Raw genomic sequence first — 18,748 nt, forward strand, 5'->3', positions numbered from 1 at the left:
CCAGCCACGCTTTGTTCCATATCCCATGATTCAGCACAACCTGTGCCAAGAGTCGAGGACCTACAACCAAGAGTGACAGACTCTGGATGTGGAACTGAAAGAGAGGCAGATAGATCTTTGCTATTTAGAATTACTGTGAAATTTCTGTGAAAACATCTTAGTTTGTCACTAAATGTGTTTCAGGTAATATTATACATATATATTTTTATCTATGGTGTATTGTTTGAATCCACCTTGCTGTTAACATAAATGCAAGTCTATTTAAATGGGGCTTAAAAAGAGAGATAGAGTTAGCAGATCTGATATCCCAGTGGAAGCTTATACAGGCCTTTACTGCACTAGGTGGCCTACTAGGGCACCTCAGAAAACTGCTAAATGGGCCTCAGTTTAAAGGTACTGGAGGAGAGCAGGTATGAATCAAGGTGTGGGAGTTTATTCAGGAACACAAATCAACAAGGCTTTTGCAACAAAGTCTCGTTAGCCAGTGTTTTGCAGTCCTTAAATATGAGGCAAAAAATTAAATTCAGGAATGTATTCACTGACACAGTTCAGAATCAAACATCAACTTAACTAGAAGTCCATTTGGAGAATAATCAATTCATGATCACAAGGAAGATTAGTCCATACTCACTGAGCAAGGTAAGCATCCCTTACTATGGCCAGACAAAAACTAAGGATGTGTCCAAAATCGCCACCTATTCCTTCAAATAGGGCACTATTTGAGGGGACAGCCATTTGTTGTGTGGGGACACTCATTTAATACCACAATGCACCGCAATAACGAGTGTACAACCGGTGTATGATCAACGGCTAGAGAATACCCATAGTGCACTGTGAGAGTCACGCGCTGTAAGGCCTGCCCAATCGGTCCAACGACAGTTTCCGATAAGCGGGTGAAGGTTTACTGCGTGTTTTTGTCTTTTCATCGTGGCAAAGTAATTTAAATCCAATTAAACAATTTAATTGGTTATTGATCATTTATATAATAGTTTAGCGACACATTTGATTATTCTATTTAGGGTCCTTGCACCGGTCGTTAATATTATGCGGGCCCGCAATCACAAACTAGAGTTTTTGGTCACTAAACAGAGGTAACTGGCTAATATCTTAGGCGGTTGCATTCATGCTTACTCAATCTAAGATATTTTGTATAGCCCCCTGTGGTCAGTATACACTTGAATTAAAGTAACGTTTACTTTAGACAGAGGTCATGGCCACTACTACAGATATAAGCCAACCAATATTACTTCTCTGATAGTAGCTTTGGTTTTCTCATGCCATGGTAATAATCCAGCAAACTCACTCTCCCACAAAAGGTCTGTGAACCATCCCCAAAAATTGCAACTAACATCCGAAATGCAGCTAACACCGGGCCTCTGGTTACAGGACACATGAAGACTGATAAGTTTTATGACCCAAAGGAATTTTAGAGAGAGGTTGGACTCTCACTTAATTCTTGTTGAAAAGGACAGATTAAACCCATATATTCTAAATATAACCACTTTAAGAAATGTATAAACATGTATACAATTTTCCCATCTCAGGAGTGTCCTTTTATAGGGAAATAGATATAACATTTCTATGTATTAATTCAAACTCTTTTGGATTAATGTTTCAGAATTGTATACTATGGTTAACTAAGATCACATGTGTAGTGTATTTGGTATCTATGAACTCCAGTTTTCATTCCCACATGCTAATGTGTCACAGAGTTAGCCAAATGTAATGTAAATTAACAAAATTTACTTTACATTTGGCTAACTCTGTGACACATTGGCATTATAAGAATCTTGAAGGTTCTTCTCTTAAATTCTCTCTTTCCTTCAGTACGTCGTCTGGGTTTGGGGTATATTCTTGGGTTTTCTCCTGCCAAATTTTTGGAGCTCCAATCAGCGAACAGAGGGAGTGGCTGAGAACGATGACGTTGAGGTCGTGGGCTAGAGTTGTAGGGTTACGTCATGACCAAACGTTAGCGATTGGTTATGGCAGATCCAGAGTGGCTCTGGGCAGATCCAATAGTTTTAAACTTCAACAGAGTACCCGCCTTCAAGGAAGTTAACGCTTGTCAATGGAGAGTGGCCAGACTCTCTGTACAAATGAAATTTACTAGAGTCTGGTAGGACCAGGCTAAGTTTTTTCCCCGATTCTGAGAAATTCTGACATGAAGATGATACTGATCTAGAAATCTACTACGGACCTAAATTTGTGCCAGGCTGCGGCCTTGTTTTTCCATTCACCAAAGATTCTCTGACTCCAACTGGTTCTCTCACATCAAGACAACATCAGCACAGATCAACTGGAGCCTCAACAAACTTGACATGCAAGTTTCAAACTTAGTCTCATTATTCGAAACATTAAGTATCCCTACCCCTTTTAAAGAAGGGAGTGTTAGAACTGAACTGATGGTTTGCTCAAGGCTGTTGATCTGCTGAATTTCCAACAATGCTATAACTTGAACTCCTGTATTCTGCTTCAGCTCTCTTTCCATTGCTAAACTGTATGCATGTATGTGTCTGTATGTTTGTCACATCTGGTTTTGGTTCATGTTTTATGTCAGTCATTTTTCCTGTCTTATCATGTGATTCCCTTGCCCTCATGTGATCCTGCCATGTGCTTCCCTAGTCTCTTGTCTCATGTTGCCATTGGTTAATTGTCTAATCACAGGTGTGTTTTGTTTAGTGATTAGTCCATGTGTGTATTTAAGCCCTCATGTTTGCCATGTGTCTTGGTCAAGTATTGTTTGTGTAACCACTGTGTGGTGAGTGTTCGTTTATGTCAAGTAGGGATGGGTATGAAGCCTCATGAAGCACTGAGGCTTTCCCCTGATTGTTCCGGGAAAAGATTCAAAACATCAAGAGTGTCGAAAACAATCTTGTGACTGGTTAAATTTATAGCAGCCATACGCCCGAGTGCGCAGCACCGTTGTTTTATCTGTTAAGCACAAATAAAAGCCTGACAATGCTAAATGTTCAATTTTCAGATAATATAATTCACATATTAAAGTGTGCCAATTAATTAAATGTAACAATTATATTAATACTAATTATAAAAATACCAACAGTGTTGCTTGATGCAAGCAAATGGTGGTTTAATTATTTTATGATATCTATGCTGTTTAAATGGCAGAATATATGATCATGTAACATAGGCTAGAGGCTTATATATAAAAAAAAAAATTCAGTAAATGGACTTAAACTTCCAAAAACCTCTAGAGTAGTGGTATGGGTTCAAACATTCAGACACGCAAAGTGAAGCATTCACATGACTGGAAAGAAAGTGAGGCTTCATTTTTCGTTGATCAAGTGTTTCTTCATGAGAAATTGCGCTGCGAACTCGATACATGCTTTGAAGCTTCAGTGTCATATGTAACATCACTAATGTCAAGTCTTTGTTTTGTATTCTGATCACGTTTGGATATAAGTGGCCCAAGTGGACCTCAGTGGACCTTGTTACAATGTTAGATTACTCTAGTTAAAGGGGTGGTATAATGCCCTTTTCACAAGATGCAAAATGTGTCTTTGATGTACCCAGAGTGTGTATGTGAAGTTTTAGCTCAAAATACCCCACAGATATTTTTATATAGCATGTTAAAGTTGTCACTTTTTGAGGGTGAGCAAAAAAGCACCGTTTACTTTTGTGTCTGTGCAAATGAGCTGCTGCTCGCGGCACAGACTGGTGGAGCTTCAACAGCTTGTGTCATTTTACCTTACACAGACATGCACTGAAATTTTCAAAAACTTTTAGCCTTTTATGTTCAAACTTGTATGAGTCAATGATGGAGAGACTCAAGAAGAAGTGACAACATGTAGAATGCAACAGGACATTTCTGAATGGTTAGTTGATGAATTTATGTAGCTGATGTGTAGTTATCTTCTAGTCAATGATTAGCATATTCTGTCTTGATAATCTATAAATCACGTTCCCGGGGGCGGGGTTTATGTAAATTCTAGGGTTGGTGATGTCACTAAGCCGGGAGGAATGTCCTGTAGTCCCTACCAGCCGTTTGTTGTAGTCCTTAAAAAGCAATCTCCCTTTGCTTTGAACTTTGAGCATTGTAACTTTGCAGATTTTGTTTATGCTCAAACAGCAACATTACACACTAACTAAAGTTAGAAAAGTGAAATCATAATCAACCACCCCTTTAATAAATTCTTGTTTGTGTCACATGTAAAGTTGTTTGTGGTTCATGCTCATATACTGGAGTCCTTAATCATGCAGATTTTTGGCTACATGCTCTGTACTGTTCAGAAAGAAAGTTATTTCCCATACCCCAGAAATGAGCATTTCTTAGAATTAATAAACAATTAACACTCAGTTTGCTGAACGAACAGGTTAATTGATTGTAATATTAATTCAATTAACTGATCCAAATATTTATAATCAATTATAACTAGTTATAATTAATTATTCATATTTCCCTTGAAATAATTTGCTACACAGTTTACTGCTGGCAACAGTTAACAGACATCATCATCCAATCCACTTTGGAAGCAGTGAATAAGAACATGATCATCCCTCGCCATAAGGTACCAATACCCAAAGAACTCCTCCACATATTCTTCAATCCTCCTCCCATCCTAAAATATGGTGCAAAGGAAAGCCTCAGGTTCAGGGACAACTCCAGCTGAATTCGTCACGTACAGTCTGGCCATTCTGTAATGATACAAGAGGATAGCAGGTATATGAATCCAGATGCGGGAGTTTATTCACAGGAACACAAATCAACACAGTCTCATTAGCCAGACATTCCACATCACTCAGGTAAGTATTCACAGGATAGGTCTTTCAAAGTGGTTAGGAACCGGGTACAACACATAACTAAATTATCATAGGTTGGGATTTTCACAGTCTTTTAAGCGTGGCATCCAACCTAACATAAATCTGCATTCACAGAAGTATGTTGAACTCAAACATAACTCAGGTTTACATCAGGAACAAGTGTTGCACAGTCCTTGAAAACAAGGCAAAAACAGTTCAAACATCAACATGACTATAGAAGTCCATTCAGAGAATAAGAATTATTCGTGTTCACAGGAGAATTCGCGAATCTAGACCTGGAAAGTCATGGAAATTAATAAAATGTTAAAATGCCTTGGGCATTTTTATAATGAATATTATTAAAGGTAATGGCAAGCTCTAAAATAATTTATCGGGTAAACTGAATTGATTGATTGATTGATTGATTGATTGAATATCAAATAAATCATGAACTACTGGAAGTTTCATGCAAATTCATCAGTTAAAAAGAGTGGGAGCCTTGAAGAACATTTTGCTTCTAACTTTTGGAATCCTGAAATGTAATTATTTTAATTATAATAATTTAGTTATGTTTTTTTATATATATATACTTTTTTTATATAAACTATGAATGAAAAAATCAAAAAAGAAATAATCAAAAAAGTAAATTAAAATGATTTAATATAAATTGCTTCAAGTTCACTTGTTTCAAAATTAATTCAGCTATGTTTTAAAATGTGGATTTAAAAAAAAAAAAAAAAAAGCTATTTTAAAGTCGTGAAAAAATACATTTTAAAAATCCTGAGAGAACGCATGGCTCAAAACTGGCAATTCACTTCCGGATTTCATGACTACAGTAGGCAACAAACATTAGAATTCACTTTGAAGTTAAAGTTTAGAGATATACCTCCACCTAGTGGTCGTTAGCTTTCACCCTCTGTAATTAGCCTCTACTCCTTTAAACTCAATGTATCGTTTCGTAAACTTCTAACACACCACAAAAAAATGTTTTTTTTTTTTTCCCCTACAACTCTGGCATCCAATAGCTGAAGCTGTAAGTTCGCGGGAGTGGGGGAGGATATCTGTGTTTATTTTCTTTCACAGCCACAGATGGTTTCAGGGGCTGTGAGACTGACTGACACGCAGAACGGCTGTCGGGGATGAAGCCGCAGAAAAGTTGCATTTATTGGATGCATAGCTGGGGCACGAGACATAAGCTCTCATGATGTTAATGCAAATAGTTATTTTTGCTGTTTTGAGCGTCAGACCCGGAGAAGGTTTCCCCAATTACATAGATGACTACATGGACGAGGACTTGGCCACCTTCGACTATTACAAAGGGACGGATGAGTTTGATGAGGGGAACAGGACGCAAGAGTGTGAGGAGTGTGTGCCGGAGCTGTGCCCGCTGGCGCAGGGCTGTAGAGCGGGGATGGTGCAGGACAGTTGCGGCTGTTGCTATCAATGCGCCAACCTGGAGGGACAGTCCTGTGATCTCGGCCAGAGAAATCTCTATTATGGATTGTGTGGAAAGGACATGGAGTGCCAACTGGACAGGTCAGATGGAGCGGACGGCGAGGAGCCAGAAGCTCAGTGTGTGTGTTCGTCTCAAAAACCTCTGTGTGGATCAGACGGACAGACCTACATGAATCTCTGCAAATACAAAGAAGCGGCTTATTCAAAGCCTGGACTCAATGTGAGCGACGGGCCGTGCAGGACAGGTACGTATGAACAATACAAACAATCAAAACAGCATTTTACAACCATATTTGTTTACTTTCTTTTTAATGCATGACTTTCTTTCTTTCTTTCTTTCTTTCTTTCATGGGGTACAGTTTCAAGAGTGTTTTTCCCAACCTTAATTTATTTATTGTTTGTATCTCAAGAGTGTTTTCCATCAACCATTATTTAATTTAATTGAATTTAATTTTCCATGCTTTCTTTAATAAATTGATATTAAATGTGTTTCAAGAGTTTTTTTTTAATTAATTTAAATGAAGATGTCAAAAGTTTTTTTCCCAACAATATTTAATTTTTCTTTTTCTTTCTTTCTTTCTTTCTTTCTTTCTTTTTTCCAAACTTTATTTATTTATTTATTTATTTATTTAAAACATGGTATCTCGAGTGTTTTTCAAACCGATATATAGTATAATTTAAGTTTTTGTTTTTCTTTCTTGAATGCATAGAATAGACATTTTTCAAGTGTTTTTCTATCTTGCATGCATGTATGTATGTATGTATGTATTTCTTTAATAAATAGAGTAGAAATGTCTCAAGTATTTTTTTTCCAAGAAGTATTTATTTATAATTTTATTTTATCTCTCTCTCTCTCTTTCATTTAATTTTCTTTCACACATGGAACTGAAGTGTTATATCAAGAGTGTTTTTCTCTCTAAGCTGCCAGCACTTGGGAATTTTGGACCTCGCCCCTATAATTTTCCCAGTGACTTTAAAGAGTGGGTTTATGACCTTTAAACCGCTCTTCACATCAAGCTGACATAGGAAGTAGTTTCTGAATGTGATCCCTGATATGTCCTCTTTACCTCTTTATCTGTTTATTTCTGGTAAGCCCCTGTCATCAAAGTGCCGCCGCATAATCTGGTAAATGTAACGGGAAGCAGTATAGCATTTCTCTGCGAGGTGTTTGCATTTCCCATGGCGCTAGTGGAATGGAGGAAAGATGGAAAAGAGGTCATTTTACCGGGCGATGATCCCCACATATCTGTTCAGGTAAAGTATTTCCATATGTAAGAGCGTTGTTTTAAACAGAAACTCTGTGAAGTAATATAGCTATAGCCTTGACTTATGTCTAGGGCCTCTGCAGCCACAGAACTTTATAAGCTGAGTGCAGAAAACGTGATTAAAGCCAGCAGATTTGATTGGATTATTCATGTCTAACTGCAGGTGTTTATGGTTTCAAGATTTAGGACATTCCTAGTTATGTGCCTTAATGAACTTAATTATATATATATATGGACCCCCTTCCTCAGCAGATATAGGAAAAAATGAATATATTTCAGGATCCACCTCAGCCTTTCCATTTCTTTTTCCATTTCTGTTTTCCTGTAGTCACGAGGTGGCCCTCAAAAGTATGAACTTTCCAGTTGGCTACAGATTGAAGAGGCCAGTCAGATGGACTCTGGCACATACAGGTGCATTGCTCGAAATGAGCTTGGCCACATCTCAGCCACAGCAATTTTAGGAGTCCTGCCACCAGGTAAAAGATATACCCTGAGCTGTAATGGCCCTCACATTAATACTTCCTGTCCAATTACCTTTATATATAATCTATTTTTTCTTTTTTACTCAGATGAAATGTCTGCCTATGTGGAACAAAACACGAATGAAATGATGGGCTATGACCAATTACAGGACTATGACAGGGATTATTACTAAACTTCCAAGACCCTCAAGGGAAACAATGTTTTTCACTCATAGACATTAAATTTGAGACATGGCAAGAAGACACTCAGGCATTGACTGCAAAAAAAGTAATAAGCCAGTAAAAAAAAAACATCCCCCCAGAGCTTTTTCTACATCTGGATAATCAAACATGGAGGCGGCGGGGAAGAAGCTTGAATAAATTCCCAATGGCACAGGCCACTAAAATGGATGAAAAACAAACCATGAGATGAGCGGAGGAGCGATTGGAGCAGTTTGGGAGCTGCTAGAATCTCTAAAATTCAGCACAGAGAGTAGCTACTGGAGCTGAATATCTCTTTTGTTTCACCAACACTCTTCTTCAAAGTGACAAGTTGAATAACACAACATGAATAAATGTGAAATGTGTGAGAGCTGCACGATTATGACAAAAATATATATTTGTTGATTTTCTTTCTTTCCTTTCTTTTCATATTATAAGTGCAGTTCTGTAGAATTGACTGTAAAATCGCTTTGGTTTTCGCTTTGGTTCTAAAATTTCTTTTTGAACGTATTGTAAATACAACATTACGACTCAACTGGAGTAGACAGAAATGGAATGTTGTAACCGTCCCTTTCACAATTAGTTAAAGTCCGCGTGAACCGGAAGTTGCAAACGACTTTTCTCCAGTGTTGTGACGTATTTCCCAGTGAAAAGGAATATAGAACAGAGGGCAGGGTTTTACTCTAGCGCTCTTCCTCTCCATCTCTCACTCATAGCAGACTAACGGTTTGAGGGGAGTGGTTAAGCGTTTCCCAACCCAAGCCGTCAAACCTACATCATCAGCCATTCCAGACCGGAAGTAACTTTTCAGACTTTGATTAAAGATTACGACGGCAAACCATTTTTTTCTGTGTATTAACTTGCACGGATTAATTTTTCACCACAAGACTAGTAAAAAAACTATACATTTATACAACAGTTTAATATTGAGTAACTCTCATATTAGACACAATAGTGCCAGTTAATCGGTCTAGTTTTTGCTCTATCAACAGAAATAGTTCCAAACTAAGCCACAGAAGAACTGTTCTGTCCCCAAGCAACATTGCTGAATAAATCAGTGATTTTTGACAAATCTGTTGCATGAATGATTCAATGACTCATTCATAAAGAAAATCACTGGCTGCATCCAGATAGGCATACTTCCCTAGTAGACGAATAGTAAAAATAGTATGTCAGAATTCATAGTATTCATAATTAAAACCAACAAAAATGACCAAAATTTTCTGTGAGATGCTGACCTGCGTATCAAATAGACACTTTAATATCCCCTGAGGCCAAAGGAGAGGTTTTGCAGTGAAGTGACACAACTGTCGCTGGTAGGTCACATGACAATGACAACATAAATGCGTCCGGATTTCATTCATACTACACACATTCATGCTATAGAACATACTTTTTAACAGTCACAAATTACTTATTCAAAAAAAGTATCTACTAAGAGAATATGCAATTTCAGATGCGGCCACAGGATTTGTTGCTATGGATTAGTGCCTTAAGACAAATCTGTTGATTCTGTGATTAACTCTTAAAGACTGGTGTAACAATGCAATAAAAGTCACTGATAAATCCCCACCACTGAAATGCACAGATGGACAGTCTTATCTTTGAAAGGGCACTGTTGTTGGAGTCTCTTTTGCCATCTCTTTTGTGCCAACTCTGTTCTTCACAAACCATCCCTTTCTACTCAAAGAAGAATGTGCATCAGTTTATATGTTTCCACATGTGGCATCCCTCTTTTACTAGCCTTTCCTTTGAGTGTGTGTGTCAGATCTGGGTGAGCCATTTGAGCACACAGCTGTCTTTAATATATATATATATATATGATCTCCTGTCTTAAGACATAAACACAGAGATCATTTTCTTCAGTACATGTGCATACAGGTCGCACTCATGGGACTTCTTTTGATGAAAATACAACAAACACCATCAGGCTACTTATTAATATAACCATCTCTTAACCCTCTAATTTCACCTCTTAGAGGTGAAGAGACCTGCATTTAACAGAATGGCTGTGGATAACGGAGCTTTTTAACCCTCGTTATCTCTTCTGCCCTCTCATGATGTTCTCTGGTGCCTTTAACTCAGAGTAATTATGGTTACAGCTATGCATGCAATGTTAGGTTATGGGTTTGATGCTACAATATTTAAACTGATGTGCAAAAGATTCCTATTTTGACACTATGTTGTTTCAGACCTCTGTTTAGAAGATCAGGAAACTTTGGATGATGTTTTACATAAATGTGCTGTAATTTTACTGTAAAAATACTAATGCAGAGTTATACACCATTCTTTCTTTTCAAAAACAGTAAGTGTAATAAACCAAATGTAACAACATGTGGTTAAAGGGTCCATTTGCATTGACTTCTACCCAACAGTCAACTGTTAAAGCAATTAGTCTGCAGTAAGGTCTAAATCATTTCAAACGGAGAGCACCCTGGGAATGCCGGTTTCCTCTGGCCTTAAACAACCAAACATTCTGCAAAACCAGAACACTATGGAAGCTTATGTCTGCTACATAAGAAATATATATAAAAAAAGGGAATTGTGACTTTTTATCTCACAATTCTGACTTTTATACCTTGCAATTCTATTTTTACATCTCACAATTCTGACCTTTTTCTTCAGAATTCTGAGTTTCTCAAAAGAAAAATATAAAAATAGGCAATTGCAACTTTTTTATCTCAAAATTCTGACCCTTTCCCCCAAAATTGGGTTTATATCTCAGTTCAGAATATTTATTTCTCATTTATTTATATTTCTCACAAGTCACAATTGTGGTTATATCTCACAATTGCAAGTTCTAAGCTTGAAATTCTGAATTTACATGTTACAATTCTGACTTTTTTTTCCACAGAATTATGAGTTTACACATCTCACAATTCTGACTTCTGTTCAGAATTCTGCGTTTACACCTCACAATTCTGACTTTTTTCTCTGAATTCTGAATTTACATCTCACAATTCAGATTTTTTAAAAATCAAAATATAACAGTACTTACAAAAGTCCAAAAAGGAACCATCATTGGGCATTCCCAAAACATGCGCAAATAAGAACGTACTGTAGATTTATAGATGACAGTACGGATCAGATTCAACCTTCATCTTATACAATACACAAGTAATATAAGCCCTATTAATACATTTATAATGGATCATCTAGTGTGCTAGGTTCTTAGATGCGTTAAATATCAGTGAAATATCAGGCTCATACCACGTCCCAGTCAGGTTTAACTAAACCTTTCCTTTCCCAGAAGTAGATAGCTGGAATATAAGAGTACTGCAATAAAATAATTGAATTATAGACTTAGCCACTAGAGGGGGTATTGGGGTCCAGCCACACCCACAGAGGATGTGGTAGTATGTTAGTAATCCAAGGAACGCCATAGGCTTTCAGGGCTGACCTCAGTCTTAAATATAAAAGGAAAGAAAATACAGGTAAGAAAACTCTGTACTTAAGTCCTGAAACGATATGATGCCCTTATCACAGAAAATGTCATTCAGGATATGAAGGGTTTGTTACCAGTACACAAACAATTATGTAAGGAATAATTGACGACAGGCCGTTGAATTATTAGAAAAATGCGTCATTTTAGAGTTAGTAACGGAGGGTTGAGCCACTGATAGCAGACTAATGCTGGGGACACACGACTAGCTGACACATTCTCTGACTGTTTTCATCGACTGCAGCAGATTTTAAACACCGACTTTGAACACAGACTGAACGCGCTGAACACGCGTTTGGACATGATCAGTCATAAGTATCAAATTACATTCATAACCGGCCTTAAAGTGTGTCCCCGGCTTTATGCAGTTATTAATGCAGATATTAGAGAGAGATGTTGCAATAATGAGACAGAAAAGCATGTGCGTCAATATTATTATTTATTTATTAATTCAATTCCTTTTAATTAATTCGAATTCATTCTTTTTTTTTTTCTATTATTGACAGACTAGCCAAATAAATGAAACACAAACCCCTTTTAACAAGTAGGCCTATCAATAATTATTTATTTGTTATATTATCTGCAATAATAATCCGTGCTGCAGGATTATCCATTTATTTAGCCTATATTCAGTTTAATTTTCTATTGATTATAGATAGGACTATATACTTTATTTATTCACATTAAACTGCATGTTTCCATTGATTGTGAAGCTAGACACTGAAAATTCCAGATCAAGCGCATGCGGCTAAATGTTTTTTCTTGTTATGAATTGTATCCTATTTTCCGTTATTACCGTTAACTACGCGAAGTGATATGGAACTGTAATGCGGTCAAGACCTGCCTGGAACTACTTTAGCCGTGCGTTTCCCTGAAAATAATGCACACCTTAGAACGTTCGTCAACCAATCAGATTCAAGCATTCAACGGCCCTGTAGTATAATATGTCATAATGGTGCTGTCTGGGTGTATAAGAAGGGGCCTCCCATAATTTTCTCAACCTTTTTCCATATATCAAGGGAGTATTCAACAATTGGTCCATAATTGCTTATTGTATCCATTTATCTTCTTCATCTCCTAAAGGAGTTTTGTTATTGTGGACAGTGTTGTTTCTCCGTACTCACCTTCATCTTCATCTGTACTCCTGTATATTTTCTCCGACTCAAATAAAGGTGAATTCACCACAACTTCTCCTTTTGTCTTGTTCAACATCGCATGACAACATCTTGCAATTCTGAGTGTTTTTCTCTGAATTCTGAGTTTACATCTCACAACTTTTTTCTCCGAATTCTGTTGACAGAATTTTCTCAAAAAAATTTTCTCACAAATTTCTAGATTTTTTTTTTTTTGAGTTTACATCTCGCAATTCAGACTTTTTTTCCTCTGAAGAAAAGTTACAATGCGAGTGTTTGACCTCCTGATGCTTTGTGATTTTGTCACAATGGCATTTCTCCTCAAGACAGAAGTTTGAAGCAGTTTAGGAGAGTCAATGGTTCCTGTTTCATTGGCATCAGTTATTTTTCTTCCCCCAAATTCTATGGAAAAACTGAAGAAATATTCAGGGGATCGTGTGAACCTCCAGAGCCAGAAGCGAGGGGCTTCCCATCTCTGCCCAAGAATCCGCTAATATCCTGTGTCCTGAAAAGACATTACTGGCACAGAGATGATACCAAAAACAGACTGAGGTAAAAGCATGAAATTCAAACAAACAGCTTTGAGAAAAGCAGTAGACAACTAAAAAGATGTGCAGAAGAATGCATATGAATTACCAGTGATGGTTGGAAAAGCATTGTTTCTGATGCAAAGAACAAAAATTGTCGTTCATTTTTTTCTTTTTGGTTTCCATCAATTACAATCACCACAGGCACTCAAATCCCCTTGCAGAATTCACTGCATGCCTAATGCTAAACCATGATAGCCACTTAGAAATGCCTCTCTGCTTTCCAAAATAGCTGCCTCTGTCTGATTTAAATAAAGCAAAGTAGTTCCAGACTCTTAAACAAGTCATTTCCATGCTTTTGTTTTCTTTCCAGTTTTGAGGAAAATTAGATCCATGTGCTGTGTAAAATATCATTAATCTTCTAAGTGGATTTATAGTAATCAATACCGTGAGAGTCGAAGACAACAGGAAGACTTCATGTTCACTACTGCGGAAGAATAACAGACAAATGAGGTACAGCATAGGCAGTAAAACTTATAAAAAAATAACCATGCAGTCAGATGAACTTATGAAGCAAAAACATAAAGCTGGCAGTTGCTTAAGTCATTAGGGTTTGTATCTTAGAACTTTGTTTTGTCAGTGGTTTATTATCTTTTACCATTTAAGCATGTTAGTGTTGTCAAATTATATCTGTAAGAAATTTGTGATGATACCGTCAATCATGTGTTTTTGTGTGACAGCAGAAGCATGTGCGGGCCCGGTTCGTGACAGATCATGTGCAATACTGATTTAAGGCCCTAGAGGGCAGTGAGAAGATACTGCTTACAGTCAATGCTAGCAGCCAGAAGTCTTTCAATACTTATGAAGTCTGATCGTATTTATGATTAGAGTTTTAAACGAAATCTTAAACATTAAAAATCGGCATATATTTAACTCTGCACTGTTTATAAATCATAATACAGACAAGAATTAGGCTACTACACCTCAAAAGGTGAGCTATTTCTTTTCAAAGCGATCTGCTCTAATGATAAACTAAGCAACTTAATCTTGCATTGACGGATGAATTTGAATATCATAGAGACTTATTTCTGCTAATTTCATTTGTACTAGAAAGCAACCACCCAAATGAATATAACAGGGCTCGAGGGCTGCCAACTCTAACGCATTCAACATGAGACTGACGCATTTGACACTTTTCACACGCTCTCACACCACACCTCCATTTCCGCAGGCAGAGAAAAATCACGAAGCAAAGAGGACACAGAGATGCAGACATGACAGAGCAGGTTACTGATATGAAACAAATTCTCAGCTCTCAGATGCTGTCAATTTTACTATGAAATTCAAACAATAAATAGCCTACCGTTTTGGCGCTTGTAATGTGACACGTGACAGATCGCTGTAGCGCCTCAGTTCAAGCGGCCGGCACGTGAAGCGATCTCTTTACTAGGCCACTACACAGCAAACACAGAACGTTGGCACAACGTACCCAACCTTCTAACAAAGTTTTAACAACAAGGTTGCTATAACTACGTTGTGTTGTTAAGGTTGTTACAGCGTTGACATTGCTTAAGGCTGTGCCGAGGGTGTTTGGACAACCACTGGACTACATATGTAGGCTACTCACTCCCCTAAAGGTCGAAAATCAGCCTTTTAAATTTTAACCGACCATGGGCTCATTGTGTCGTCTCATACTTCATCGAGGCGATGTAATTATTCAAATACAACCTACAACTTCCTTGTCTAATGTGACATTTATTTGTTCAGTTTAACTGAAAGGACAGAATAACATTAGGCGCCCATGTAAAAGGTACAATGTAGTTTTTTTGCTTTAAAAATAGCAAAAATCTCTATATGTTATATATTTTTTTTAGTTGTGTACTACTGTACTTACATTATCCCGACTGTTTCCAACAACTTTCAAACCAGGAGAAATTTGTAATTTAATTCGAAGACACGGACCGTTTCTTTATTTCCGTTTTGTCGCTGTCAATGGCGTCATATCTCCCTGGTTTCGGCTTGTACTGCCTTAGTAACCAGAGCCCTCTGATAGTAACCAAGGCGACAGACGTGGACAACTGTGTAGTTCATAATGTCTATCTGCACGCTGTTGTTGTTTCATTCAAACATTATGGACCATGGCAAGCAGACTTTGCATAAAAAAGGAGAACTAAAACGAGAATCAATATCAGAGCGGTGTTTTCGAGATGCCGAGAGCTCCACGTCCGAGACTTCGACCGCTCCTACATGTAGGCTACTTTATTAAACAGGTGAGCACATTTACATAAAACTAATCTATGTTATATAGATAGATAGATAGATAGACTTTATTGCAGACTCATGGTCCATAATTCATAAAAAAACAACAGACAGCACACAATTAAAAACACATCACATTAAATACAAAAAAAATAAATAAAAAAATATGATGATTCTATCCTTTCAGAAGACAGTCATACCAGTGTCTCCAAAGATAGTTATATATAGTTCAACAATTATAAAATGTTAGAATATGATATGTATGTTATTCTAATGTTGATCTAGCTTACTGCTAAGTTAGTCTCATACATACAAACTAACACATAGAACAACATAAATTTCAACACATTCAAATGCAGTTTAGTGTGATAGTGTAATGTTAGACCAAGTGAAACAGCGCTGCGTTACCTCACAATTTTAATTTGTTTGATAAACTGACCTGTGAGTAGTAATTCTGCACTTGCGGGTAGTTCGGTAGAATGAAATGTCCATATTCCTTTTATATCTGCGCGACTCGCGTCACGTTTGGAGCTGATAGCTGTCTCTTAGCAATCCCGAACTGCTTCATATCACAGTCATGATAAAAACATCGATGTATTTACTCATCCATAAACATTATTAGATCGGACGGTTTGACGTTGACTACAAGATCCATAATTCTTAGCAAATGTTGCGTCATCAAACTATGCCTTTGTTATTGTAAGAGGTTAGCGACCCCTAGCGGCGAAAAAATGACATATTGTACGTTTAACAGATTAGAACATTCACACCCACGCCCCAGCAAACACATTTACGTTGTGGCAACGTCTGTGGCACGTTGCATTTCTGCTATGGCAACGTCGCTGTCTACGTACATTGTAACAACGTAGAATTGTAAGACATGACAGGGTTTCCATCACACCATTGCTACGCGACATTCAGCAACTGAGAGATGACGTTCTGACAATGAATTTTTTTATGCTAGATAGGTCTATAGCCTATCCCCCATTTAGCATGTTATTAATTTTTAATTAGTCATATGTTATATAATTATATACTTTTTAAATATTGCTTATCCTTATTATTATTTATGGGCCTAACAGTAAATTCATTATAATCAACACCTAAGTGTACACTTTGAAGAGTAAAAATGACATAGAAGGTTAGCTAATTGAACTTTATTTTAAACAGGGAGTGGACTAACGTTAACTTGCATGAGCAAACATGCGAAAATCTGGCAAAGAAACGAATGAGACGACAAATCAAAGGAAAAAATAAACAGGAGGAGCAGTTACAATTTTTTTTTTCTCTGTGCGTTTCCAAAAAAAAAAAAAAAAAAAAGTAAAAAACATTAACGTGCAACAAGTAGGCTTAGGTTTAATGCCTGTTCAATGAGTGCTGAAATCAATTAACGTCACTCATCATTAAAGTCATTTTGGCTTCATACTTTTGGCATAAAGTTAAATATTTGTCATACCTGACCAGAAGATGTTAAAAAAAAATGTCACATCAGATAAGGAAGTTGTGGGTTGTGTTTGAATAATTATTTAGCTGAGGTAAATTCTCACGTATCCTTGCTTGATGAAAAATGAGACGGCCCAACGATCAGTTGAAATTTTAAAGGCTGATTTTCGCACTTCAGGGCAGTGACGAGTACATATATCGTCCAGTGGTTGTCCAGACACCCTAGGCACAACCTTAAGCAATGGCCCTGAACGGTGGTTTAATGTCAACATTGTGACAACGCTGTAACAACCTTCACCACACAACGTAGTTAGCAACCTTTTGGCCATGTTGTTAAAACGTTGTTAGAACGTTGGCTGTATTTGCTGGGGCAGAGGCGGCGCGGCAGCGCATAGCAGGAGCAATGCAGAAGCAGCAGTGCCGCAATCGTTTCGGTGCCGAGTCTATTTTTGCCTCCAAGATCATAAATAGACCAAACGCTAACGCGTGCAGTGTGAAACCGGCGTCAGAGATCTAGTTGTATTTTTTGGCAGTAACGGTAATGCCGTTATTAAGATGGGAAGAGTAATTAATTAGATTACTCGTTACTGAAAAAAGTAACGACGTTATTCCCATCACTGCACTTCAGCACTCCTTGAACAGTAATGTTTTTTTCCCCCCTTTTTGGAAACGCACAGAGAAAAATAAATCAATTGTAACCGCTCGCACACCTGTTTAGTTTTTCCTTTGATTTGTCTGCTATTTAGTCTCATTCCTTTCTTTGCTCCTCTGGATTTGTTGATGTTTCCTGGACTGATTCCGGTTACCGACCTTTATCGCCCGGCTTTCGATGCTCCCCTGTCTGCCACGTAGCATACAGAACCCGGGTTTGTTCATGAAATGTTCTGATCTGCCTTTACTTATTATGTTTTGTTTATTATACTTAAAAAGAAATTTGTATATTCATTTTTTTCTTTTTTCACAAATGTATGACTTTTGGAAGTACAATTTGATTACCATATGCAGTTTTAATAAAGCTGAATTCACGTAAACGTAAACGTGAAAAACGTAACCTTCTGTCATTTTTACTCTTCAAAGTGTACACTTTCAGGTGTTGATTATAATTAATTTACTGTTAGGCCCATTAAATAATATTAAGGATAAACAATATTTAAAAAGTATATAGTTATCTAACATCTGACTAATTAAAAATTAACCTCAAAACATAACATGTTAAATGGGGGATATATCTAGCATACATTTTTTTTTTTTTTTAATTGTCAGAACGTCTCTCACATGCTGAATGTCGCACAACAACGTTGCTACAGCCCTGTCACTTCTTACTACTTTGTTATAATGTTGTGAGCACGTAGACAGCGAAGTTGCCTTAGTAGAAATGCAACGTGCCACAGACATTGCCACAACGTAAATGTTTGCTGGGTAGTTAATAGTAATTAAACACAAAGGGATAGACTTACCGCGGTAAAAAGCTAGGTGTGAAATCCCTAGATCTCTTATAATTTGTCTCTCCATGTTGTCTGGAGTGTTATGTCTACTGAAGTTTCTTGGAAAGATATTTTGCAGTATTTCGTCAGCAGAACAATCCAAAAACACATTGAATAATAGTACAACCCACTGAAGGGATGTATGTCCCTCACAGTCTCTCTTTCATTCCCTTAAAAATCAAAGATGGTGCTGCTGTGAATAAGGTCTAGTTCGCCGGAAAACAACTGTCGTTGTTTTCTCTCATCATCGTCATCATTGTGCCAACTTTTGCACAGGCAAGCATCTAATTTTCTTTACA

At 37.2% G+C, this 18,748-nt stretch overlaps 1 protein-coding gene across 1 annotated transcript; it reads left to right on the top strand.

Annotated features, from left to right (window-relative positions):
- The first annotated feature begins 5,768 nt into the window (after positions 1 to 5,768).
- Positions 5,769 to 9,201, top strand: kazald3 (Kazal-type serine peptidase inhibitor domain 3). The gene is made up of 4 exons (XM_079896733.1): positions 5,769 to 6,458; positions 7,307 to 7,467; positions 7,807 to 7,954; positions 8,048 to 9,201. Exons 1-4 carry the CDS (start codon positions 5,960 to 5,962, stop codon positions 8,131 to 8,133), a joined length of 894 nt encoding a protein of 297 aa, XP_079752859.1. The 5' UTR covers positions 5,769 to 5,959; the 3' UTR covers positions 8,134 to 9,201.
- The last annotated feature ends 9,547 nt before the right edge of the window (positions 9,202 to 18,748 follow it).

This window comes from Squalius cephalus (genome assembly GCF_949319135.1).
Source record: "Squalius cephalus genome assembly, chromosome: 16".
Classification (NCBI taxonomy): Eukaryota; Metazoa; Chordata; class Actinopteri; order Cypriniformes; family Leuciscidae; genus Squalius; species Squalius cephalus.

What these genes read in the sequence shown, in the direction of transcription:
- kazald3 (XM_079896733.1), top strand. Translation starts at nt 5,960, where the DNA reads ATGATGTTAATGCAAATAGTTATTTTTGCTGTTTTGAGCGTCAGACCC. An exon ending in ATCCCCACATATCTGTTCAG is followed by an intron (nt 7,468 to 7,806) that starts GTAAAGTATTTC and finishes GTTTTCCTGTAG; the next exon opens with TCACGAGGTGGCCCTCAAAA. An exon ending in TTTAGGAGTCCTGCCACCAG is followed by an intron (nt 7,955 to 8,047) that starts GTAAAAGATATA and finishes TTTTTTACTCAG; the next exon opens with ATGAAATGTCTGCCTATGTG.